At 41.4% G+C, this 27,324-nt stretch overlaps 1 protein-coding gene across 3 annotated transcripts in view; it reads left to right on the top strand.

Annotated features, from left to right (window-relative positions):
* The window catches only part of celsr3 (cadherin, EGF LAG seven-pass G-type receptor 3), a 144,470-nt gene that overhangs the window by 105,091 nt on the left and 12,055 nt on the right, over positions 1-27,324 (top strand). For all 3 annotated transcript variants that reach the window (XM_033628742.2, XM_078170193.1, XM_078170192.1), the window contains 11 exons: positions 5,736-5,934; positions 9,199-9,396; positions 9,488-9,674; positions 10,104-10,271; positions 11,275-11,401; positions 13,260-13,466; positions 18,294-18,468; positions 20,032-20,144; positions 20,879-20,958; positions 22,023-22,149; positions 25,893-26,012. In XM_033628742.2, the coding sequence (XP_033484633.2) occupies positions 5,736-5,934; positions 9,199-9,396; positions 9,488-9,674; positions 10,104-10,271; positions 11,275-11,401; positions 13,260-13,466; positions 18,294-18,468; positions 20,032-20,144; positions 20,879-20,958; positions 22,023-22,149; positions 25,893-26,012 (1,701 nt within the window). The remainder of the gene's footprint in view (positions 1-5,735; positions 5,935-9,198; positions 9,397-9,487; positions 9,675-10,103; positions 10,272-11,274; positions 11,402-13,259; positions 13,467-18,293; positions 18,469-20,031; positions 20,145-20,878; positions 20,959-22,022; positions 22,150-25,892; positions 26,013-27,324) is intronic.

The raw sequence follows: 27,324 nt of genomic DNA, 5'->3' as shown, positions 1-27,324 counted from the left end.
AGCAAACCGCTCACCCACACGACGCCACACACGCTGTCTGCCATCTGCCCTGAACAGTGAAAACCGGGATTCATCCGTGATGAGAACACCTCTCCAACGTGCCAGACACCATCGAATGTGAGCATTTGCCCACTCAAGTCAGTTATGATGATGAACTGCAGTCAGGTTGAGACCCCGATAAGGATGACGAGCATGCAGATGAGCTTCCCTGAGACGGTTTCTGATGGTTATGCAAACCGATTGTTGCAGCAGCTGTCTGGGTGGCTGGTCTCAGACGATCTTGGAGGTGAACATGCTGGATGTGGAGGTCCTGGGCTGGTGTGGTTACACGTGGTCTGCAGTTGTGAGGCCGGTTGGATGTACTGACAAATTGTCTGAAACGCCTTTGGAGACGGCTTATGGTAAAGAAATGAACATTCAGTTCACGGGCAACAGCTCTAGTGGACATTCCTGCAGTCAGCATGCCAATTGCACACTCCCTCAAAACTTGCGACATCTGTGGCATTGTGCTGTGTGATAAAACTGAACATTTCAGAGTGGCCTTTTATTGTGGCCAGCCTAAGGCACACCTGTGCAATAATCATGCTGTCTAATGAGCATCTTGATATGCCACACCTGTGAGGTGGGATGGATTATCTCGGCAAAGGAGAAGTGCTCACTAACACAGATTTAGACAGATTTGTGAACAACATTTGAGGGAAATGGTCTTTTGTGTGTATAGAAAATGTTTTAGATCTTTGAGTTCAGCTCATGAAAAATGGTAGCAAAAACAAAAGTGTTGCGTTAATATTTTTGTTCAGTGTACTTTTTTTAGAGGGGTGAGAGCAGTGACGAGTGGCGGCATGTGTACAGCTAAAGCCTTCAGAGTTTTTTGCAGTGCCATAAAGTGGGATATATGGAGACATATTTGTCATTAACAATGGCTGTTTATTTGCTCTTATGATTCACCTTGTGGGAGCAGCATTGTCATTGTTACATTAGATGATTTTACACTATAACAAACGCTATTAAGAGTGTGAGAAAGAGCTTAGAAATTGTCAAATTTGTAGTTGAATTGCTGTTTTGATTATTAAAAATGCTCACATTCAAACAACAAATATTGGTGAGAGGTAAATTATGTTCAAAGACAGCAAATGTGCAAGCTGTGAAAGGTTATTTGAAAGACAGGCCAGATAATGAAGTGTGAAGCCAATGATCAGTTTGTGCTGTTGATTTTAATGTGTGAAAATCTAAACATGCCATGAAACTCACTGTCACAGCTCTGTTTGGAACAGACTTTATTACCATGGTTAACCATGACAAGTGTGACCAACAAGCTCACCAACATGTTGAAATGATAGTTAAAAGGAATACTTACCCCCAAAATGACCTTTTGTATATCATTGACTCATTGCGTGTTACCTTGAATTTGTGAAGAAAACTTTTTCGGACATTCTTTGTGAACTGAAATAATCAGGAGTAAACCAGGTTTTCACTCTATATTTTTGCTACCAGCAACGTCAAATCTGCACAGAATCTGCCAGAAAACATAAAATAGCTGCTGTTATTTAAAACAGTAGATATGATTGATACGGTGTACCTTTATGAGGTACAGACCCGGTGACAAGATAGTACAGTGAGATGTCTTTCCTCTGAAATGGGAGGTAATGTTGCTATGGCGATGCAGTGACAGTAGCTCGTGAAATATTGCAACATGTCATCTCCCCATATTAACTGACAGAGTCTCATTTCACCTGATACGACGGCTTCACCTGAGGAGCTGACACAGGATCATTTTAGCATGGTTGCGTTGTGACATGAAGGTGCTAACAGTGATCTCCATATCATTTTTATGTAAATATTTAGCTTATACATCCAATCTGGCTGACAAGAAATGAGTTGTCCACACATCACGAGTAAGTGGCTGAAGATATACAGCAAAACACGTAAACTGCTGTTTCAGTTTATTGGCTCGTGTGTCAGTAATTGATATATTGCATGTAACTATGGAAACAGCGATGTGAAACTGACATGTTGACAGTAGTGTATATATTTATTTTCATTCATAAAGACAATTTTAAAATCAAATCTTGGTGAAATTGAATTAGTCTGACTTTCCTCCCTGTCATTCAAACACACAGTGTCACACACGCTGCAATACACAGCTTTGTATTGTTTACCAGCAGTGTCAGTAGTAACAGTTGTAGTGGTGTTAGAAGTAGTAGTATCAGACGTATGGAACAACCCTGGTGTTGAATGATTATCTCACTCTACCTTTAGCCACCTGATGAACTACAGCAGATGTAGCCACACCCTGCAGTGCTGAAATCTTTCATACTGTCATTGTTACACAGCTAAGAACGAGTTGCTATAGAAACTGAGTGGGTGTGTTCGTAGCATCCCATAGTTTGGACCAAAGAATTTCATCTCTGTCTTTTTATATTTATATAAAAGCATAGTTGAAGATGGAGATGCTTTGATAGTTTCAGATATTTAATTTCACATACATTCACACATGCAATTTTTAACAGTGGCTGTGTTAACTCGTCTAGCAGTTTTTACTCTGTTTCTCTTGTGATTCTTCATAAGGAGTAAATCTCCTTCTAGTTTATGGCATTTTATCTTCTGCACTGTAAATTCAGTGGGTAAAAGGGAGAAGAGTGCATCTTTCCTGCTGAGGTGAACAATAAAATAAAAAGCACTCACATTTATCTGATTTAATACACACCTGTTGCACACACTGAGTACCCACACACACACTGTGGCTCCAGTTATAACACTGTGAACAAAAGAGAGAGGTTGCCAAGTGTGTCTTTACTCCCTCTTCTTACAAACAGCATCTGTCAGGGGCTGACTCATTAATAAAAATATAATTAAAAACCAATGTTTAATTAGGTTTTATTAAAAAAAAAAAACCTCATTCATAACCCATCTCAAATGAACATTAATATTTTACTCAAAAGCATCACAGTTGGAGCCTCACCCCTAATACAGCGCATTGCCTCATGTAATCAATACATAATCTTTGACTAAAAAGGACAGTTGCTATAGCAACACAGGAGTAGCATCCTATAGTGAGCGAAATGAAAACCTTTTCCTGCCTGACATTTCACTTTACTACTTCACCTGACAGTAAATCAGATGTATGACCATTAGGGTTTAACGTTTGGTTTGCTGGTTTACAGCAGCATAAAGCATCTGGATGGTTATTATCTTTATCGTCACTTTGCAGTTTCTGGAACAAAAAAACAGAAATCGCCTCAGTTGTAACCTCAACCTCTGGCTTTAAAGCAGTGGTGCTGCCTACATCTCCTCATCTGGAGTTAATGAGGCAGCTCTGGTTTACAGCGGCACCAGTGAAGCAGAGCTGCAGACAGCCCATTTTCTCTCCCCAATAAAAAATATATAATATCTCTGGTTATACTTGACACCTCACTTTAAACAGCAGCTATTAGGCCAGACGAACAGGTACAGTAATGTCGAACACAGTTACTATAGTAACCCAGCGGCGGTGACAGAGCCCCGTGGCTGCAGGAGAAACAAAGGAAGGCAGGGAGGGAAGTGGAGTTTTTACATCAGGAATGTGGCGATGAATGGAGGGAGAAATCTTTCATGTTCAACCTGTGATCAGATCCATCTGGAGACAGCTGCACCTCCAGATGCGGCTCTTGTCTTATTAAGTACACAGCAAAAATATGTTTTAAAAATGTGGGAGAGAAAATCAGATATTATATGTTCTGTAGTGTTCATTAAAACACCTGACATTTGTTATGGCACCAGTGTACTGCACAATGCTCCTAACAGGCTGGTGGTGTAACTGTTTCTCAAAGTGGGCTCTCTACGGCATAAATGAGGCTGAGAAGAGAGGGGAACTGAAATCATTATAAAGGGCATTTTGAAAATCTAATGTGATAAAAAAAACTAATTAATTCCAAATAGTCTGGATATGACAACATGTTGCTGTTTGAGTGGCACATGTAATAAGTTTGTTGAACTGATCAGGCTGGCGTCATGTTCTCAACTGTCATCTATGTGTATGTCTATCTCCTTCAGCCTTTGTGTGCCCTGTGCCTACTCCTGCATTCCTGTCATCTGCTGCCTCTTTAAAACGCTTCACTTCTCAGCCCTTTTGTTAGCCTCCATTGTTTTTCACCCTTTCTCTCTTCAAGAGCTAAGTACAGGCCAGATGAGCTCTTGCAATGTTCAGCCTGATTAGGTGTGGAACTTAAGATCCACCATTACCTCATATGTTTAACATGCTTTTTAAGAATGCAGGAGGCATGTTTGTTCAAAATAATATTTATTCATAGGATTGGTTTGACCTTCTTTAGATATTAGTATGTAACAAACCCAAACAAATACTTGGATTAAAGATATACTGTGCAGGATTTAACTTAAAAACAATGTGATGTCTATCATCACTTATGACCCACCAGAAGTGTGTGGAGGTGTATTCCTGCCTATATTTTTTTATTTTTGTGTTTGGGATGTTAATGGGCGTGTACCCCACAGTGTGAAGTTAAGATCTGGACTCTGTGCCAGACCGTAAGCAGTACCTCCAAGAGGCCCTCCACTGAAAAAAAAAAACAAAACAAAACAAAACAAAAAAAAAGCCAATATAACGAGGCAAAACACCACACGAGAGTGAATCTCGGGTTGGTTTTTACTTTGCATTGCTGGCAACTGTGTTTACAAACAGTAACCGACAACCCTGCATAGTATACCTTTAAGCATCTGTCTGTTGTGATCATCCATTTTGTTCCCTGCTCCGTCTCCTGCCTCCAACAATCACTTATCCACTCTCATATTTTTCATCTCATCACAACTGACTTCTTGTCCACCCCTCTCTCTGTTTCCTGCGTCTCTGAGCCGAGCACAAGCCTTTTTCTATAGCTTCTTCTCTCTCTAATTCTCTTTCCTTTTTTCCCCCCTTGCCACTTATTTATCCACAACCCCCGTTTCTGACTCTCCTCTCCTTTTACAGTTCACTACATCCTTCCTATACTGCATTGTATATTGTTTTCCTTGTTTGTCTGAAGGTATTCTTGAGCATTTTTTCTCCCCTGAGCATTATGTGAGACTGCAGTGCTTTATTGGGTCTGGTGCAGTCAGACTGCAAGGAATCATATTGAGCACTTTTCTCCCTCTCTCTCACTCTCACTTGCTTTCTCTCTCTGTCTCTAGATCTCTGGTGTTACTCTTTGTTCAGAGCATTTTGCAAGGCTGTGCAGTCTAAACCATCTTTAACAGGTTTCAATTGTGTCACAAATTTCCCTTGCACAGCATGGGCATGGAGGCAGTGTGGATAAATGTGGTAAATGTACTATAATTGGGGTCAAGACTTGTTTGGATGTTATTTTTTAGCTCTGTTTACACTTTTTGACCATCTTGTCTGGTGGTACTAGTCACAGTGGCCTGGCAAATGTCTTGACAACAAGGCTTACATCAGATTTCTTCTCTTTTCAAACAGAATCAATAACAAAGTCAATGTGTGTCTTTCTCATTTATTACTCCCTCAGAGCTTTTGGATAGTTTTAGCTGGTGTCTGCACAGAAAAAAAGATCCCCTTTCTTCATATCTTCTATTTCTCTTTGCTTTTCCTGATCCAGGATGTTGTTTCTTCTATCTTATATCTTATTGCTTTTTTTTGTATCAGCAGAAGCATCTGCTAAAAAGCAGATCTCAACCACCTCCTTCTTTTTATATATATATATATATTTTTTTTTTACTAACAATCAATCTTTTGCTGCTTGCAGAACATTGTGCGAGGCTGCAGTGTGCTCTTGGGTCCTGGTACCTCTGGGCTTTGGCGGGCTCTTGCTCAGAGTCAGAACCACATCCCGGGCGGCGGTCCAGCCGAGCTGACGGAGCTGCTGGAGCAGTACGCTCAGAATCTGGCCCAGAACATGAAGCTCACCTACCTCAACCCTGTGGCGCTGGTTGCTCCAAACATAGGTGAGTTCAGGATGACTGCGCACACAGGCACACAACACAATAGCTAATCACTAGTCAGACCCAATAAAAGAGACGAAGACAGTAATCTCTATGGACGATTTGCCGCGGTTTTCTCATAATACTGTAAATCACTGCTGTGAAATCAGCTAGAATGACTCATTGTAAAGCGGGAGATGAACAGCGCTAATGCAAATGATGATGGCACAGCCAGAGTGGTGGCAGTGGCATAGAGAGATGAATTTCACACTCCCACACACACACACAAACACACAAATACACACACAGCGGCTAATGCTTCCAGCACACGCATAAAAACCCTAAAGCCCCGTAGCACTGGCCAGCATACATCATTTACAGTAGAATTACAGATGCCAAACACACACACAGTCACACACAGAGTAACAGCACAAACACAAAGACACATACACACACACACACACACACACACACTGAAAGGCTTTATTAATACTCATAAAACTTAAAAAAAAGTTTATAAATTAGGATTAACTGTAAATTATAAAAGGGTTAGATACACAGATACACATACTCACTCTCCCTTACCTGTATTATATATCGGCAGGTTTGGCCATGTGCCATGTGTCATTTAGTTCCTGGCATCCCGTCACTTGTATGTTTTGCTCTCGTCCACATTTTGCTGCCACGTTAGCAGCGTAGAAAATACTGTTAATCTGTGCCACGTACAACAACAAAAAAGTGTTGAATCTCACAAAAGGTGTTGAAATAGCAACAGCAGCAGCTCTGTCAGGGATGAGGCCAGACAATGAATTTCACACTCAGTTAATGCTCTTAGCTACACACACAGATTGAATTCCTATAAAATGCCATGCACCCAAAAGTCATGAAACTAATCAAAGTTACCAACTAGTGACTTTTGCCTCACCAGCTTCTTCCAGTGTAGTTTGGTAACACAGATAATCCAAGACCTGAAAAAATGGAGAACAGGCTTACCTGTGTTGGCCAACAGGAATTGCCTGTTTTTATTTCTTGTCTGTGTGTCTTACTTCACTGTATACTGTATGTTTCCCCTTTGGATTTCATCCAAAATGCTGTTAGATAATCTTAAACTGACAGCCTGATGCAGATCTCCAGACGGAGAGCATGGAATTAGCAGCAGAAGTGAAACAGAAGGAATTAGATACAGCCCTAGATTTCACACTCCTACACACACAAACACAGACAGTTAAAGCTCTCAGCCACATGGGATTGAATGAATGACGTGGGAAAAGAAATGGCTGGACCTGACACACACCTATCTTAGAGCTTCCAATATGTAGGTTCCCTTTAAGTTTTTCGGTTGTTGTTGTTTTCGATCATTAAAATGCCAAATCTGTGCACATGCAACCACACACACACACACACATGCACGCACATGCATGGATGTCTGTTATATTGAGCAGTCTCTCTCTACACTCAGTATCGAGTGCTGTTCCACTTCTGTTTGCTTGGTCAAGTGTTCACTCATTATTGAACACTCCACATTGACTATGTACTTCCCGTTCGCCACCTCATTTCCCATAATACGATAGTTCCTCTGCTCCAAATTGTGTGTGTGTGTGTGTGTGTGTGTGTGTGTGTGTGTTTTATTGGATTTTGCATTGGCTCTGCTCTTACATCATGCATCAGGAGTGGGTGGTGGCCCCCAGCATACCCCAGACCTCTTATAGGGAGCAGGCCTGGAACTCCCTCAATCATGGTCCATGGGCCCCTCAGCACTCCTATATCTATAGAGGATAACATGGTTTATTAGCACACACAGTTTACATTGTATGTCAAAAGGAAAATGAGTTGTAATTTTGAATTTAGAAGAATAAAATTACTCTAAACTCAGTAACCTAGATTTAAGTGAAATTGGCAAATCAAGTTTTACATTTTTGTCCTGATTTCCAGCTGTGAGAAAGCTGAAAGGCTGCTTTATAGCTTGTGTAGCTTTGGACCAACTAAAAATGGTTAGTATGAGTATGGTAACATTTTTCATTCATCTAAAAATAAGGAACATTACAAACACTTTGGTATTGCACTGTACAAACACAGAACACTTTTCTTAATGGCAGCTAGTCTTAATAGACGGAAAAGCATCTCTCATGCCATGAAACTGAAAATACAACATCAATACAATGATAATAATAAAGGGAAGCTTGTGCATTAGAGAGTGTTTCACTGAGTGATTTCCATCTGTACTGGCCTCTGTGCAGCCATTTACTTAGTGTGCAGTGAGGTCTGACATCTGTTTCAGTGCTTAACAGCATAAAACAGGGTAAAGGTGCTGTTATTCCAGTGGAAATATAGTTAACCTTTCACAGCTTCTCACAATGTCAGATGGTGGGAGTAGTGAAAGGCTGATGTAAGAATTACTTTCAACTTGCTGATTGTGTATGTAGCAAAGAAACTAACCGTGTATATGCAATGTTAACAGCAACAGTAACTGACTGAATGTAAGAGACTGCACTTTATTTAAGAAACTTTTTTAAGCATCTTCAGCAGGCTTGTAAGGGAATCAGTAAGGCCTTGTGCCAAATCATGTTCATCTGGGTGTTTGCCTTGTACTGTAATCTGCCCACCTGAAAATGGGAAACATTATACTGAGATTTTTCCTATGGTAGGGCCCCGATAGTGTTAATGAGGGGAAAAAAGGACTTTCTAAGAAGCTGGAGGTGTGCAGCCTGTCATCTGGAGCTCTTCATCCGACAGCTCACTGTGGCTTCTCCTTTTTGTTCCATTACTCTGTGCAGTATGTCAAACTGGTGTTTTGCCAGTTAAATGCTTTTATTGTGAAGCTGCAGCAGTAGGAAATATGCGGTTTTCATTAGCAGTGACTTAATACAGCGCTCTTCAGATAGTGAGTGTCATTTATTCCTTAAAAGGTCCAGTGTCATCAGTCATTGTTGTTACGAGTTTATGAAGCGATGGTAGAATTTCCTCTGTGTGGCATCCCTACATATAATATTGACCAATAACGTAAAGCCTTTATGAGAAAAGTATGATGGAATAGAGGCTATCTTAAAATAGGCGGCAAGTCTTAAACTCTCAAAACAGGAAGCAAGTGTAATGAGAAATACTCCCACTGCTGCCTGAGGTGTGAGATTAAATCTGCCTGTTATTTTAACTACTCCCATTATGGTCATTTCAGCAAGGTCTCTTAATTAATTGGTCAATAAACTGTTCCTGTTTAACAAACACCTGCCTCTTTTATTGTGTCCAAAATGTGTGTTCATGTGTGTTTATTGCTGCTTATTTGTTTGACAGTCATGAACCTGGACCGTGTGGAAAACCAGACCCACGTGCGACGGCGTTTCCCACGTTACCACAACACTCTGTTTCGCGGCCAAGCTTTGTGGGATCCCTACACCCATGTGATACTGCCCCCTGCTGCTCTGGTGCCACAACGACAACAGCAGCAACACAACTGGAAGGAGAAGGAGAAGGAGCGCGCAGAGAAAGAGCGTAAGAACAGACGCACAAACAGAATTAAAGACTTAAGAGTGTAAGTGGCTGAAACTAAGACAATATACTCACACAGACTTCTCTGTTTCAGCCTCGTCCCCTCAGAATGCTGCTTCCCCCCCTGTCGGTATCGGATCCAATCAGACAGGAGAATACACTGCAGCCAGACGCACTGTTTCAATGCCAGAGCAGCCCATCACCATCGTCATCTTGCTGATCTATCGCAGTCTCGGCAGCGCGCTTCCTCCCAAGTACCACACAGACCGCAGAGGAGTGAGGTGGGAATCAATCACACTCAGAACAATAAAAATCTGATTACAGCACCTCTCTGAACCCTCTGAGGAAGGAAGCATGCTGGATATAAAAATCTGGATTACCCATGTGTCTTCTATTCTGTAGCAAACAGTACACCAAAACTGCTTTTATTTAGAAGGCCTATCACATGATTAGAAACACATTCTGTACTGTTTTCTCTCCCCCTCTCGTCCCTTCCCTCTTCACCTCTGCTCTTCCTCACCTCACCTCCGGGTTTAATTACAACATAACAAACTGTCCAGTTTTCAGCAGGTGTCACTGAACATCATTTAAGTCTGATTCCTCTCTGCTCACCTTGTCCTTGCATTTTTCTTACCGTCCTAACCAGGACATCAAACTCTGCTGTCTGTCTTATCAAGTAGATGTACGGTAACTCACTCTGTCTCCCTCAGGCTCCCTCGACACCCAGTAATGAACTCTCCGGTGGTCAGTATCTCTGTCTACAACAACCAGACGTTTGTGGGCGGACACTTGGACCAGCCCATTCTGCTTGAGTTCAAGCTATTGGAGACATCCAATCGCAGCAAGCCACTGTGTGTGCAGTGGAACCACAGCACTCAGTGAGTACAGATTACACTTATACTTGCTCATAAATTCCTACATATACACAAACAGACCATACATTAGCACTGGGTATTGTCAGTTATCTTGCTGTAGCATATAATGCTTCACACTGTATTGATTTACTGTTGATGCAGCTCAAATTCAAAAAGTTTCTACTGTCTGTATAGATAACAAATAAATAAGTAATGAGAGGCTGTGGTTTACAAGGATTTTAGAACAGCTAAGGGCCGGTGTTAGGCATGATGCAGAGCTCTAGTAGGAGAAAGAAAAAAGTTCTTATCATGTTGCAGTTACATTATAACCACAAGTTATTATGACAGCTATTATGATCACCTTCCTGTGGCTGTTTTCACATCCAGCAGGCTACACTGCAACAAAAATGATACCACTGGCAACTGACAACATAGCTAGAGATAAAGTGAGCATAGGCTACAAGTAAAAACCTGTACTGTAAGCTACTTTGTTAACTTACCATAGATAGATGTTGGTGTAGTTTGTCGGCTTTGGATGGAAATAAAAGGCCTGTGGATTGGACGGCACAACAACAGGTATTTCTCCAATAAAGCAGCAGGACACAATGTGTTTCCTGCTGTTCAAACTTAAATCCCTGTGGGCTCTTCTTGTTTTTTTAGCTGGCGTCTTTGTGTTTTTTTGTGTGTCCACTGAATGACAGCATTGCATAGTTCTGACGTCTCTCGTCCCGGCAGATGATAAATGATTCAGGCTTAAGTTGGCGGATGCTCTGTTTAGCTCTGGGTCCTATATACAGCTGCACATTGAAATAGCACACAAGTGCATGCTCACTGACAAGAGAAAACATGAAGACTCACACACAAACAGCAACAGTGGAGTCTAGTTTTTTTAATAGTCCTGTCCATGTTGATGCATCATGAATACACGCAAGACAAACATAGTTTTGCTCACAGGATACATTTAGTCTTTTCGTGTCTTTGTGTCTGCACATCTTTTGAAATTTGACCTTTTATTTTCTCTCTGCAGGTATGAGACAGGAGGTTGTTGGACAGTCCGGGACTGTATAGTGGTGTACAGGAACACCTCTCATGTCCGCTGTCAGTGCCAGAGACTGGGCACCTTCGGCGTGCTTATGGACAGTTCACAGAGAGAGGTTAGTAATATGTGGACAATTTCTCACAGATAGAGGAACCTCAATTTTAATGTGATTCAATTCATATGCCTCTCTATCATAATGAGGCATGTAGTGGATTCTTGTACATTTCCTGTCAGTGATCCTGCTGTGTAGTCATGCGTTCCTGTTTTTGTCAGTCCTGCTTCTTTTTTCCCTTTGAACATATCAGCTGGTAATTGCTGAATTTAGTGGGTGTAAAAGTTTGAAATCCTACAGAATTAAATCCTGTCTGACAATCTGAAGGCTGAAGGAAGCCTTGTTACAGCTGTAGAAGATTTTTACAGTTTAATGCAAACCCCCTGTCCATCGTACCGCAGCATACTAAGCAATCATGTGTCAGATCTTGACGTTTGAGAGGGGAAACTTATAGAATCAGAAACTCCATAAAATGAATTTAAGTTGTGCGTTCCTCCAAATGTGTATAGATTACATTAAATTAAGCACTTCAGTAAGACGTTTCTTCATGATCAGCAGTCCAGAGCAGTGAGTAGGAGAGTATCCCATTTCCATTCATTTGCTGTAGAGCTGCCCAATTTGCCCAAATAAAATTCATGAGGTGTTTGTTGTGTTACTGGCAGCAAATGCTTTCTGTGCGTGTGAAGGCAGTGATGAATCGATTTCATGCTTTTAATACTCTGGTTTCTCCCAACTGATTTAAGTAGGTCTGCTAGTTTGCTTGGTCTGATGTTAGATTCATCTGGATAGTTTCTTCTTTTCCTGTCGGCTTTCTCTTATTTTCTCTTTCAAATGCTTTCAGACTTGTTTATAATAGAAGCTTATGTAATTACATGTAGTTTTAATAGTTTGAATAAAGAGATCCTTTGCCACTCTCAGTCCTTTGGATGCCTTTAATTTTTAACACTACAAACCAGCCAGTATTATGTGAAGTTAGTAGATATTGATGTTTTTTCTAATCTGAAACAAGTTGCTGGCTGGTGCAGCTTTAGTTTCTTCAGCTTATTCACCTACTTTCCATATGTTTTAACATCTCTGATATAAATATCATTTCTTCACACTCAAGCCCCTTTCACACATGCACTGCAAGCCTGAAAGCATGACATTACCTGGAGGAGCTGTATGTGAGAACGCAAATGTCCGCATTAGTCAGATAAGACAGTAAATGAACTTTATTCTGCCAGATCCCAAGTCCAAAGTTTGTGTAATGTCTGATTGAGCCCATGTTGGAACAGGGCAGGTAATTGTCTAGAGAATTCACTGTGAGTAGTGGGCATGTGGATGACGTTTCCATCATACAGCTTGCAGAAAACTGGAAGAAAACAAACATCCGCAGCGAAAAAGGAGGGTTATGTACAAAAAGATAGCAACGAAAATGTCAAACTGGAGAAACAACGAGATTTGGGAATTTCTGTCAGTAAGAGCCCAACCTGAAATCATCAGACAGATTAAAGGAACAGCAAAAGATTGTGTTGTTTATGACCCAAACTCCACACTGGCTAAGGGACTGTCTCCTGCATGCTCTACCCAGGTGCACCCTCAGCTAAACCAAACAGAGTATTTCCAGTAGGTGAGAACGCTTCTGACAGACAGACAGTCTCTTGTTGTGTGCTACGTGTGTGAAGGAGAAACACCGCATACAGACAGTAGCAGCATCTCAACAAAAATTTATAAGATGATTCGTTTTCATCTCTTTGCCTCATTCCACCTTGTGTTTTTAATCTTTTTCTTAATCTTACTCCCTCCTTACCTGTGCCTGATTTCTCTCTTTCTATGCTACTACTACTCCTTTCCACTACATCCCTTCTTTTCATCTACTCCCACCTAAATGAGATAAATTCAATAATACCCTCTTTCCCTTCTCGCATCTCTGTATGAGCAGCAGCTGGAGGGGGATCTGGAGACTCTGGCCCTGGTCACATACTCCTCTCTGTGCGTCTCCATGCTGGCCCTCCTCCTCACTGTCCTGGTGCTCTCCTGCCTCCGAGGCCTCAAGTCCAACACCAGAAGCATCCATTCAAACACAGCGGCGGCCATGTTTTTGTCTGAGCTGGTGTTTCTGCTCGGGGTCAATCAGACTGAACAACAGGTAGATACTGGTGGGAGGGTGTGTGCTTCTGTCCCTGTAGCCTTGTTTGTTTTGAAATGTCTTCAACTTCTTTGACTTCCTTTTCCCCCCATATCACCGTCCTTTTAGTTTCACACTTGCAGCTCTTTGATTGAGCAAACATTTGCTTTTGGCTAAGGCAGTAATTATAACATATATTGGCAGGGGATAATGAATATGATATGAGTGTTAGGTAGGTTATATCACTGTTGACGGTTCTAGTTTTTAGTGTAATTATGTCATAAGAAATGTCATAAAAAAAAGTCATTGTATGTGCACTTTTCCTGTCTTTTCCTGTCCTCCTTCTATAATACTCAACACTTCCTCCCTTTTGCTCCTCCTCTGCCCTTTTTTTCTTGTTTTCTTTCTCTCTACACTTTCTCTATCTGTTTTGTTACATCACGACTGTGTATATGTGTGTTTAAAGAGCAGCGAGTCTTGTAGAGAGGGTACTACAAATATGTGCTCACTCAGCATGAAATCCAATTAATTAAGCTGTATCCCCCGCATAGTTGACTCTGCGGCTCTTACAGTGCGACTGGTTACTTCTAGCTGAACAATATGTTCTCTAATTCGTGTACATCATGCTTGGGAGAGCATGTTACTGCTCTCAGCGGTTGTGTATCTTTGTGTGCACACCTGTTTATACATGCATGTGCATATTTTACTCTTTCTATTTTTTAGTGTGTAACTTTTAGTGTTTGAATTTGTGTGTGGGGGGGGGGGGTAGTGTGAAATTCATCGTCTGGCTGTATTCCTGCCAAAGCTGCTGCTATTTCTGTGTCGTCTCTGCCGCTGTGTTGTTAGGAATTTGCTCTGAGCCTCTTTTAACCTTAAAATCTGAGACGTGCAAGTCAGCTTTCCTTAAGTTAAAGATGTAAAGCGCTCAGCTGTAGTATTTCCTGAGTATAGTATGTCTCCTATTTCCTAAGACTCCATGTTTATATTTATATTTTTGGTGTTTAACTGCTCTCATCCACAGTAATTTACGACTGCAACAGCTTAGTGACGACATACTTTGTTTTCTGTGGTACTAACTGAGAGGAAAAGTTTTGGAAGCATCTCCATATATAATTTGTTTAATTTGTTTTGGTCATCATATCCAATTATAATATGAAGATACACCAACAATTGCCTGGACCCAGACTTTGAGTCCGCCCACTTTACTCAGTCTGAGTTCACTGATCCTGGTCTGGCATCGTGACATGAAACAGAGGTTTCTTGGTTGAAATGAAAATCAAACCAATGAGCGCTGCAGGGAGACTAATGATTAACCAATTAGCGACATGGGCAGGACTTACACCATTGTTAAGCTTTTTTCAAGCGTTGTCAAGCGGTGCCGTGCAACCAGCGGGCTGATCCACATATGGCTAAAGGTCCCTCATTATTTTGCAGTGTTTTTCCATCACTCTGCAGGGCAGATAAAAGAAGTTTACCTGTTGGGGGTGACCTGTCTGCAGAGGTGCAGTAACAGCCTGATGTCTGGAACTTTTCATCTAATGTCTCCCTGTGGCTGTTTCTGCTTTTACGCTTCCTCCCTGCGAACTTGTCTTTATTAAAGAAAAGCTGCTAACAAAGTTGTGCTAAATCAGTGATAAACACATTAAATTTCCTTTAAATTCTTCACAATAAAAGTCTCCTGTTATTTTGTTATGTAAAAGCTTTAATTTTGAAGCAGCAAAACAAAGACATGTTGCATTTTCACTAGCAGTAACTTAACACAATTCTCAAAAAGCTGAAAACGAACATGAAACAGTAAAATAAATCAGATATCTGAAAAGAAACAAGCAGGATGCAGGAGAGAAACTAAACTCCAAACCACAGAGGTTCACTTACAAGCTACAAAGGTACTGAGAGCTGAACACAGAGAGACATTAGAAACACCTTTCCTCTGATCTCCTGCACAGACAGGAGTTAAGTGTTGCTACACATGCTTGTTTGAGGGGGAGAAGGGGGGCATGTCTTCTCAATATAGCCCGACAACATAATAGTTTCTTTGCTCCGCTCCACTCTTAAAATCCCAGCAAATTAGGAACAGTATGTTGTCATGGCTACACATCAGGGTGGATTTAAAATTACATTAGAGTCCAGTGGATATGTGGCCTCTTGTGATTGGTTAGGGAAAACTGAACCTTTGTCCGCCACGAAAATTGGTTAGAGTGGACGCAATGTCAGAATGAAGATGGAAATGGAGTATAATGAGTTGACAATTCTGTATCATATCAAGCAACACTGAGATGACTGTTTTGATGAAAGTTATGAATATTTAGGTGTCTGTTCTGTTGGCAAGCTGCAGTCACAAACCTCAGGGAACCAAACTTAATAAAAACTCACATGAACTCACAGGAAGCTTGTTCATTAGATAGAGTATTGTTTCAACTGTAGACCTCAAAGAGTTTGACAAGAGAGGGAGAGTCAAAGCAAATCTGATTTCAGTCCTTGCAGCTCAAGCCAAAACAGGATGGACAGCCTGAGTTTTTGAAGCTTTAATCCTCCTTGTCTGGTGTCTATATTAGTTAACAACACATGGAAAAAAATCACACCAGACTGTTTGTTCTCACTTCATTTAGTTATTCTTGGTATTCAAAGCATGGTTTTGAAAGCTGGCCAGCAGCCATCTATTTTAACTCACAAACTTTAGATTCTGTTTTCACTTCTGACAAATGGCACCACAGTTCTCTCAGAAGATAGTGACTTGCACTTTCAAACGTGTAGGTGCTGCAATTCAAAGCCACTCGAGTTTGAATGGCATCTTTCTCATCTGGTTAAACAAACAAAACAGACCAAACGCTCAGATAAACCACTTCAGACGTGCTCGAATGCAGCCTGAGGGTAATTTCTCAGAAAGCTTAAATGCTAATATTCTGCATTATTCATGGAGGAATTCAGCATTACTGCCAAACCAAACACCAACGCTTAACTGACAAAAGGGCTTTGGAAGTTTATCCTGCCCTACCCTGACAAAAAGTACTGGGATTCATTCCTGTTAATATGCAGTCTTAATGGTATTGGACGGACCTCAGATATTTATGTTTTAAGAGATTACACCATCTCTCAGCACTGATATAACATCATATTTCCTGGCTATATTGTACATCCACTACACAGTGCTATAGCTAGTCTCAAACATTTTCATTTTCAATTATTTTCATGGCCATTGCCCACGATGTGTAAGTAGCAAATATACTTGTGCTCATCTGTGCGCCCATGGGCATGTCGGTCTTAAACTTAGGTGTGGTCAGGCACATTGTCAGTGTATTGGCTATTTTGAAGCAGCAGAAAGTGATTGCGCCATTGACCAACAAAACCTGGTCTAAAATCAGCATGGCAGAGTATTTTCCTGCTATTTAGAGGGTACATTATTCAGATAGCAAGCTGCGTACACATCAGCGAGGTTACAGTGGTCATACACTCTGCTTGTTACACACACAGACGCGCAGATGGGTTGCAGGTGGCTGAAATAATACTTCATTAATATGGAAAATGCTCATATTATTCTCTAAAATGTGAGCACAGCAGAAAGCAGACAGAGCTGTAGAGCTACTGTCCGACTCCCCATTAAAAGAGATACTGTGCGCATTCACACACAAGGAGCACCGTGGCTTCATTGATTATTTCAGAAACTAACAGTTTAGTTTTATTTCCTTTTTCACGTTTATAACTACAGTTTTTAGTTTTGCTGCTTAAATGTCCCACAATATTTGCTGCATTGACATTACTGCTGTCACAGCATTACTCTCAGCTCGCTTCTCCAATTTGCTAACCGTCATGCAAATAGCAGTCCAGATGGTGCAGGCACATCTGGTTTATAAAGGGAACAGGAGATCACACTTTCATTGGTCCAGTTGTTGTTACACACCTATTATTCATTAAGGGACTAAATCAACCCTCTTTCCCTTGCGCTTTACTTTGCACCCAGATTATGTGCTGTTTAACCAGCAAAAGTGGGGATGGACACGTCCTAAATGCACTTGTGCCATGCACTTTAGACCATGTGCTATGGATTGGTTAAATAGGGCCCGCCATGTCCATTAATACTATCAATAAAGATCAACCATGGACCAGGCTGACGTTTTATAAATATCTGTCCAGATGTAGGTATGAGTCATTAAGAATACAGAAATGCTGTTTATAGCAGTTCATTACCTTAAAATATAAGATTAGTGATTCAAACATTTAGAGTTAATATATTTTGAGCTCATAATTCCCCTTAAACCCAGTAAAACTAGCTAGAATTATCTCTATGTGTTGCTGTTTTTACTATTGAATGCTTTCTGACACACTGTTGTGGCTATTAAAACCACATTACCTGCAAGGGCATTCCTTACTATGTCTACTCCACCTCTACCAATGTAGCTTACTGTTGTATCCATAATCGTATTTAAAAACACACTCTTGGGTGTTATCACTATAATTCAGCACATTAACGAGATTCATTTACATTCATATCAGTTATTTTGTGCATTTCCTGGAGACATACTGTAACATGCTGCCATAAACTCTTCATTAGTCGTGCTGTTAATTAAATCATGAATGCTTGTTACTTCATCGCTGACACCTGCTGTGTTGTAACAAAGACTTGTTGGTGGCATGCCAAGACGTCTGCTCTGCAACTGTCACAAAATCAATACAAAGGATTGTATTTTCTATTTCTCACCATCTTTTTCTCACATTTTCTTTCTGCCTGTCTTCCTTGTTTCATTTCTGCTTCTCTTCTTTTCTCTCTCCGTCTGCTCTCTCCATCTTCCCCTTGCTTCCCTCGCTTTTTTTCTCCTCTCTGTAATCATTCTCTTTCTCTTTCCCCTCCAGTTTCTGTGTACAGTTGTCGCCATCCTCCTGCATTACTTCTTCATGTCCACGTTTGCCTGGATGTTCGTGGAGGGCCTTCATATCTACCGCATGCAGACCGAGCAGCGCAACATCAACTTTGGTGCCATGAGGTTCTACTACGCCATCGGCTGGGGCGTGCCCGCCATTATCACAGGTAACACACACGTTCACACACATGCAGACACGTAAGATCTCTGCGATTTTGGTCGGACACGTGTCCATGTATCTGTCTTTGCCACATTTATACGTTCTTCACAACACACGCATATTATGTGCACAGACACGTGCATCACACACACATTAGCAGTGAGTCTGGCTGTTTAGATAAGGTGCCCTATTGACACTTGTATTAAACAGGTTTCTGTGACATTTTAATATAGAGATAGTAAAGCACACACACACACACACACACACACACACACACACAGCGGCGCAAGCAATTTCTTCCTTGACACATTCAGTAAGCAAGTAATATCTGTCTGCTTTATTCTGTCCCCCTCCTTCTTTCACACACACACTTGCAGTTTCCATCCGAAGTCATACATGCTGTCAACTCCTTTCTATCTGTTGCTGCCTCCCTGACACACACATACACGCACACGCACACACACACACACACACACACACACACACCGACCGCTGTCTCACCTTGCCTCAAGAGTGGATCTGTCTCTCACCACACACACACACGCACACGCACACGCACACGCACACACACACACTCTCTCTCTCTCTCTCTCTCTCTCTCTCTCTCTCTCTCTCTCTCTCTCTCTCTCTCTCTCATTGGCTGCATGTTTCCTTCCTCCGGCTCCGAGGTGTGTTTAATCTGTCTGTCCGTCTTTATTTTGGCTCTTCCTGTCACTCTTACTTTTGCAGTTCAATTTCAAGATTCTCTAAAACCACAACTGTCAAAACTCTGACAGTTGTCCAAACAAGGACACACAGGAAAAAAAGACTTCACAAATCTCCCAGAGACCTCGTCTGGCGCCATCATGGTCATGGAGAAGTGGCTACGCACAAATAATGCAAGAATAAGAAAGAACTTGTCATGATTAAACAGATAACTGGAAATTGTAATGGTGCAGATATATATGAGTTCAATGATGTTCTTGTTTAAACATATTTGCAAACAAATCTAAAAATGATATGGATTTAATATTTTCTGTTTTGTCTTAATGACTAGTCTCCTTTAAAAGACACAAGTTGAATTAGTTCAGTCACAATTTAAAAGAATCAGGTGGATGTTGGTGTAAAATTATTAGAAAACAGTAACAAGATTGACTAATATTTTTATCAGATGGTAATTTATCAGAAGCATCAGTAAGATCTCAGTATGAATAATGTGCAAAATAATGTAATCATGCTTTTACAGCCACTGTTTCCAGTGAACCAGTTACCTTCAGCGTTAGATTTGTCACCTGAAATAACTATTCAAAAGATAATTAATCATGAAAAAGATTAATACTTAATTGACACGTGTTCTGATGAAGCAGCAACCTCCGAAGCTAAAAAATGAAGCCAACTGTAGTTCCTCTAATCGCCACTTGAGGCTGGCTCCAAAAGCAAGTGGTGGCTACATGCATTGTTTTTGTACATTCTATGGTTCTTATATGTCTCTGACCTTTCCTGCTGTTGTCACTCAGATAATTACATGCTGTCACATCCTGTACAGCCTCTCTCTTCCTGTGTGATCTGACTGTCCGTCTCTTCGCTGCAGGCCTGGCGGTGGGCTTGGACCCAGAGGGTTACGGGAACCCGGACTTTTGTTGGATCTCCATCTATGACAAACTCATCTGGAGCTTTGCTGGTCCCATAGCCATCGTCATACTGGTAAATGCCTCCCTGTTTGTCTGATAGACTTTAGTTAATGCAGATAGCCTAAACTCAAACTAAAAGGCTTGATGTCATACTGAGGTAAACTTAGTCTGTGCTCCTTTCTTCTTTGCTGTTAAATTGTTGGCTGGCTGCGCTCCCAAAATGAGACTAAACATAAGTGGCCGCACTCCAAATTCATTTACAAAGACGACCCTCTTGAACTCTGCTAGACCATAATTTTAATTGCTACCCACATGAAGCTATCACACATCCACTTTACAACTTGCCTGCGACATCTTAGACAAGAAACTGTGCCAGGTTTTATAATGCTTATGAATAATTACAGTGCAGTGTAGTCAGTAATCAGTATTATTCATTTATACACATTCCTAACCTTTATTCAGGCCTTTATTTATTTATTTTTTCTTTCCATGCTTCTGTTGTGCCTTTTGCTCATCCGGTGCTACTTTATTTATTCAGCTATTTTTTTTTCTTTCATTCATTAGTTTGTCTCCTTTCCAAACTGTTTGAGCAGAAGAACCATAACAGAATTAAGAAGCAATTCATAAGCCTGAATAGCTTTTACTTTAATAATTGTACCTTTTTCCCTCTTAGATGACTATTTTATCCACATTGATTTTGTTTCATCTGTTTATCCTCACCCCTGACGTTGCTAACAGCAATATTGGATTAGCTGAAATGCATTTAAAATGCTGCCTGACCATTTGTATTGATTTCTCTCTATCCAGATGAACGGAGGGATTTTCATGATTGTAGCCAAGATGTCCTGCAATCCCTCTCAGAAGGAGACCAAGAAGCTTCCTGTCATGTGAGTACCCACACACCATGATTTAATGACGTCTCTTACTTTCAGGAAGTGACTTTATTGACTATTTTTCATCACGAAATACAAGCTTACAGTCTTTTATTACTGTACTTCTCTGTACTTTTGGGGAAGAATCAAGTTTTGCTCTATTTCAGGCTTCAGAGGATATTGTATAAAGATCATCTGGTGACTAACTGGTTGAGAGACACCAGAGCATTTGCTAATTTAAGTCTTATTATCATAATGTGTCTGTTGTGCAGACATGTAATTTGTGGCTTATTTATATGACTTCTAGAAGACCTTGCGTACAGGGTAAATGTTAATAGTTATTAAACTATAAACTTCAATTAAGTAGTCGTTGGTGAACTGACAGGGAACAGAGGGTTGTATAGTATCTCGTATTTCTATCAGTCTCATTCAGTCAATGTTGATTTGATAGACAATGATTATGTCAGGCCTTGTTATTGATCAAATGGTAAGTGCATAAACGACACAAGGAAATCACTTAAGCTATGTGGTGTCTCTCTTTGCCTCGCTCCCATATCTTTGTGCCAGTATTCATCCTGTGGTTTCTCTACTATCGGCTTTTCTCACTGGTTCTAACTTCCTGTCACTCTTGCCCCTCTTGTGTTACTTGTCTCCAAATTTCTTCATTACTCAGAGGTGGCTTTGTGCAAATAATACATAAATGTACAGTGACCACATTGTTAGGGTATCAGAAGTAAAAGTATGTAGTGTTATGAGGTACAAGTACATTTGTTTCCAAATTTTACATTCACTAAAGAGCTGGTTAATCACCCTAAATGGAAATCAGTGTTCTTATTAATGTGCTGGCCCCAGTCAAACCTTAACCATGTCATTGTATTGTACAGCCAAGTTGTACATGCAGATATCCAACATGTTGATGTTGTCCGTCCAAAGAACTACTAGTTTTCAGTATGTTATGTAAACTTAGTCTTTTATTACTGTACTTTAATGTTTTGTATAACACACACACACACACACACACACACACACACCTTTCCCTTCCCACTAACCTCTGTTTGTCTCTGTGTTCCTCTCTCCAGTGCTACCATTCGCAATGCCTTTCTGCTGTTACTGGTCGCTACCTCCACCTGGCTGTGTGGTCTGATGGCTGTGAACAACAGCATCCTGGCTTTCTACTACATATTCAACGTCCTCTGCCTAGTGCAGGTATGAATAGGGCTGTCACACTCATGACTTCTTGTTGATCATTCAGTGTTTCCCACAGATTTAGAATCTATGTGTGGCAGATGTTGTTATCACGGCAGGCCACCACAAATAAATGAATGTGTGGGAAACTGTCAATAACTGATGTACAAATAGTCACAATTAACAATTGAATTGTCTTTTTCTATTCATTGTATGCCACACAGTAGTGCTGTTTGTGCTTTGCTTAGCAACTAGACCTGAATCCATGTTGTTCATTTCAATGGCTGCTCATCACAATGATGCCATTATAGGCAAAGGAGTGTCAATTAATCTTCAAATAGTTTACTGAAACAATGTTTCACCTCTCGCTTTGCTGCCCATAGATTTATTTTAAACAGCTTGATCTAACTGTTGTGCAGGCCTGCCTAATATAACGTGAACATGGCTCAAGACTGTTAATTATTGTAGAGAGTGACTTAATTTATTTTCAAGATTAGTACTGTAACATGAAAACACAAAGCCTGTGTTAAATATTCCAGACAGTAGTGAGGAAGCACAGGGGAGACTTTGTTTTGCCTCCAGGGCTGCAGTTGATGCTCATTTGGCACCACACTGTACATTTACTACCACTTAACAACTTAACTGCAACATTTCTCTTCGGCTCAGATTGCCAGCACGTGTCTCTTCTGAGCATATCCACCGTCACTGTCTCTCTTGCTTTGCCACACACTCACTACACTTGCATCTAAATGACCCACACTACTCTTATAATTTTGGACTCTAGTTTCACAGACCGGGCAAGGCGGGGGCACAGCACACCTGCGCTTCGCCAACTGGGTGTGGCCAGGCGGATTTTGCAAGTTTGGCACACCGTGTGCTAGGGATGTAACGATATGGAAAATTTGATATCTCGATTATAGTGACCAAATTATCACGGTAAACGATAATATCGCGATATTTTTTCAAGTGCTGTAAAATGTCCAAAAAATAGATATATTGAAATAACTTCACTAAATCTTGTAACTTCCTTATCATACCAAAATCTTACATTAAAATGAAACTTTCACATTAAAGGGGCAAGGGATTGGCACAGCAACAGAAAATTTTATTTTAAATCAACAAAATATGTAAACAAATTACAGGAACAAAGCTTATTTTTCTGGTGCATCTTAACAGTCAGCAAAATATGTAAACAATTTATATAGCACGAGAGGAAAAATATATATTAAACAAAACAATGCTAGAGTAGGACAAAAAAACATACAATATATAGAACAGATATCACAAATGTGCAGGAGAAACCAAAAAAACCCTAAGGGCAATGGTCATCATTACACAGAATAATTCACACATTAGAAGTGTGCATGTGAGTCAGAGGAGTCAGTGCCTGTATGAGAAAAGGAGTGCATGCTCTCGTGTGTGTTAGGTCAAGGCTATGAACAGTGAATTTAATTAACTGAGCTTATGTCGAGAAAGCATAACTGGCCGTCTATATCGATTCTAGCTCGCCATACAATAACCATAATCATAGTGATTCAATCATGGTTGATCTCAAGTAGCGTTATGTTACGTCGGTTTGTATTCTGTCGGCTCCGCTCAGTGTTTTCAGCTCCGTTTCGTTTTGAAACACTTAGCAACATAGCAGCTAATATGGCTATTAGCTATTCAGCTAGTATTAGCTCCTAAGTGTCTTAAACGAAAACGGAAAACCTAGTCGCCGTTTAGGAGGACAGATACGGCTCAAATGTCCCGTATACGTCGAGAGTTACACATTATGACAATCTTAGTAAAACCGAAGTCCCTCACACAATAACTGACGATTGCATAGCATAACTTGCATTGGCTGTAAAGCTGTGGATGATGGTCACGGAGAGGAGCCAGCAGATTTGTAGTGTTGCTACCCTTCGTCCTCCACCAGCTGCCCCTCGGCATTCTTCAGAAACCCAAAGTACGCCCAGACCTCAGACTTTGTGCGTTTAGTTGGGGGGGAAATGTCCTGAGTGCCGCTATCACCACCTTCCGCCATGTTTTCATTCTTTGTGTTTACACATGCTACGCATTCACGCAGCGCCTGCATCGCGAGACTTGAATGAGGCTGTTATTACATATCCTGATAATCCACCGCGATAATGCAATTAATTTAAACATAAATGGTCATTCTTACCGTGTAAAAATTAACTGAAATTTACCGTAGTATCGGTAATCGTTACATCCCTACCATGTGCGCTGGCGCAGCTACTCGTCTGTCCCACCTCCATCCCTCCTACCTGCGCAAGTCGGAAAGAGGGAGGAGAGAAGGCGTGGAGTGGGTTTTACACACATCACACCAATCAAATGAGCCCCTCTCCTCGCCCTTAAATGCGCCACGCAAAGGCGTAATGAGAGTTTACACAATTCGCCATGGCAGAAGAGAGCTGCAGTGTCAGACTGCCAAACTTCTCCCAGGAGGAAACTGATGTTTTGGTCCGGGAGGTCCAAGCTCGCAGTGTCCGAATATAGGGAACTGCGAGCAGACCTCCACGGGCTGATGATGCAAAGGTAGCCTGGGAGGAGGTCACCACAATTGTAAATCAATGTTGCGTTTCTCTTGTGCGTGCGTGCTCTCTCTCTCTCTCTCTCTCTCTCGTAGTTTCACTCTGTTTCTTTTCTTTTGACTTTTCTAAGTTGACAGATGCTGAATATATACTCCCTATCTGATGCTGTGGCTGTTTGTGGTTGGCTGAGAGGGATGTGAACTCATTAGTTTTGTTAATCAAATCAGGCTGGGTTTCCATTACGCGTGCCAAACGTGCCAAACGGTGCCAATCCCCTTTGATCTGACATCAGATGTGACGGGACAGTCGATATAGAGATACATTTATGTGCTGATTGCAGATAATTGCATTGAATAGTGGTTTTGTGGGTATTTATTGCATTGTTAATGTGCCTGATATTCTGGAAACCTGCCTGTGAGGTTTTGGTGACGTGTGCGCACTGTCCGCCGGTCAGCCAAACTTTGGCTTACACAGGCTGCGCTCCACCTGCGCTGACAGTAGGCGTGTTTTCAGCTGGCGAGCTTTTAGCGCACCTTCGGCGGAGCCTTTTGGCACGAAACTGTCACTGAGCCAAGCTGGATCTGTCGACACCTCCCCCTGCTGCACCGCCACACCCATCTCAGCGCACCTCGGTCTGCCAAACTACCAAACTGAGCGCGCCTCGGGTTGCGCTGCTCGAAACTAGCTCTGCGCGGGGTTCGCCACCCTGCGCCACCCTGCGCTGCGCCAGGAAACTAGAGCCCATCGTGTTTTCTTTCTTCTTAACATTTTAATGTGAATTATCTCATTAGAAAAGCTGTATGGAAGCGACAACTCAGGCATAACTTTCCCCAGAGCTGTCAAACACACTGCTGCACCCGTAGGAAGACTCTCAGCTATAAAACAAGAGGTCCGTTATCAGCACCTTTCTGTCATCATCTAGCTCTCTTCACTAACCAACAGATACGGTCTCATATGAGCTGAAGCAGAAGAACCTTTCCAACAGCAGTAAGATGTAGACAGCCAAACTCTCTTGCTATCTGTTGCCACAATTGTAACATTAGCTTTAAATTCTCTTGACCGTGAAAACCAACGATTATGCCAAATGGTCACAGTCAGCTCAGAACATTGCGACAGTATGAACAAATATGTGTATTGGTTTACTCCAGCACTGTTTCAACCTCCATCTGCAAGGATCATACAGATTAGTACCCTAAACTTAAACTGTCTTCCTGCTGATGTCTCTCCCAGGGTCTGTCGGTGATGCTGGTCTTTACTGTATTCAACTCAGAGGTAAAGGAGGCCTGGAGCGTAGTCTGTTTGGGTAAGAAGAGTCCCGGAGAAGACCCACCAAGACCACCACAGAACACTGTGAGTTACTTGTGCACACAGCCTCCAGCTGCTGCAGCTTGTCTCTGCTGAACCTGAAGTTTTTATGTCGTCTCGTATCTTCATCTGAACTGACTTTACTTTGCAATCATCAATAAAGCACATTTGGAAAATAAAGATGAAACAATATCTTAATAATTCACATGAGCTATAATATAATGATGTGAGGGATCGCTGCATGATCCCAAAGCCACTTACAACATTTATCCTCCTCTACAGTATTCTCATTTTTAGATACACATTCTCACTGTGTCCATTACTAGACCAGCACAAGGGCTCTCCTGCCCTCCATTCCTCCTTCCCTCTGCCCATCCATCCATCTTTGCTGTCCTCCCTCTCTCCGCTCCTTCTGCCTTCAGGGTTTGTCGCTGACCCAGATAAAACAATTTAACGACCAGTGGAGCTGTGTCCGCTCTTTAACCCACTTCTACAAAAGCACTGTGCAGCACCTATTTAGAGAGAGAGAGAAAGACAGAGTGTGTGTGTGTGTGTGTGTGTGTGTGTGTGTGTATGTGTAATGATATCCTGCCTTCACATCTTTTCTTCACTTCCTCTTCCGTCTCGTGTATGTTTGTTTTTTAGTTCACAGCTTTCTGCACTCTAACCCCTGTTGTCTTTAGCCTGACTTTAAAATCTCTCATTATCTCTCTGTGCTGCTGCCAATGTCTGTGTGTGTGTGTGTGTGTGTGGGGGGGGGGGGGGGGGGGGTGTGTGAGACTGAAGGTGTGTATGCATGTTCACAGTCCAACATCTCCTTCTAATCCCATCCTCTGTCCAGTGAACTTCATAATTAGCCTGGGTGTGTGTGTGCATGAGACACGTGTGTGTGTGTGGGTGTGTGTGTTTGTGTGTAAAAGAGAGAGAGAAGGTGTGTAAAGTTTGTATGTTGCTCATTCCACCCTTTTAACCCCCATTTCCTCAGAAGCTCTTCCTATCCATCACTGAACGTCTGGGGCAAAACTACTGCACCTTTCCAAACTATTTTTAGACACAAATGACCACCGTTAGCATCCATTCGCCTATCTGACTCATACTGTGTGATACGTTATTTATGGCTACAGTGCCCTAATACAGTATAGAGAGCTGAAATTGTTCCCCATTTCCTGGCTAGCTTCTGCTCCACTGGCTTAGCCTCCTTTTTATTGTCACTATAATAGCTTCCACGAGTCTCTGGCAGCTACTGTATAGTAAAGTATCATGGGGGTTGTTTTTGAATACCAGCCAAAAAAAAAGATGTCTTGACAAGGCTCTTAAATTTTAAGCACGTATTATAGTACTTAGTTCTCATTATCTC

Source organism: Epinephelus lanceolatus, chromosome 8 (assembly GCF_041903045.1).
Source record: "Epinephelus lanceolatus isolate andai-2023 chromosome 8, ASM4190304v1, whole genome shotgun sequence".
In the NCBI taxonomy this organism is placed as follows: Eukaryota; Metazoa; Chordata; class Actinopteri; order Perciformes; family Serranidae; genus Epinephelus; species Epinephelus lanceolatus.
Note: the sequence above shows the minus strand (reverse complement) of the source record. Positions and strands in the feature narration are given on the sequence as shown.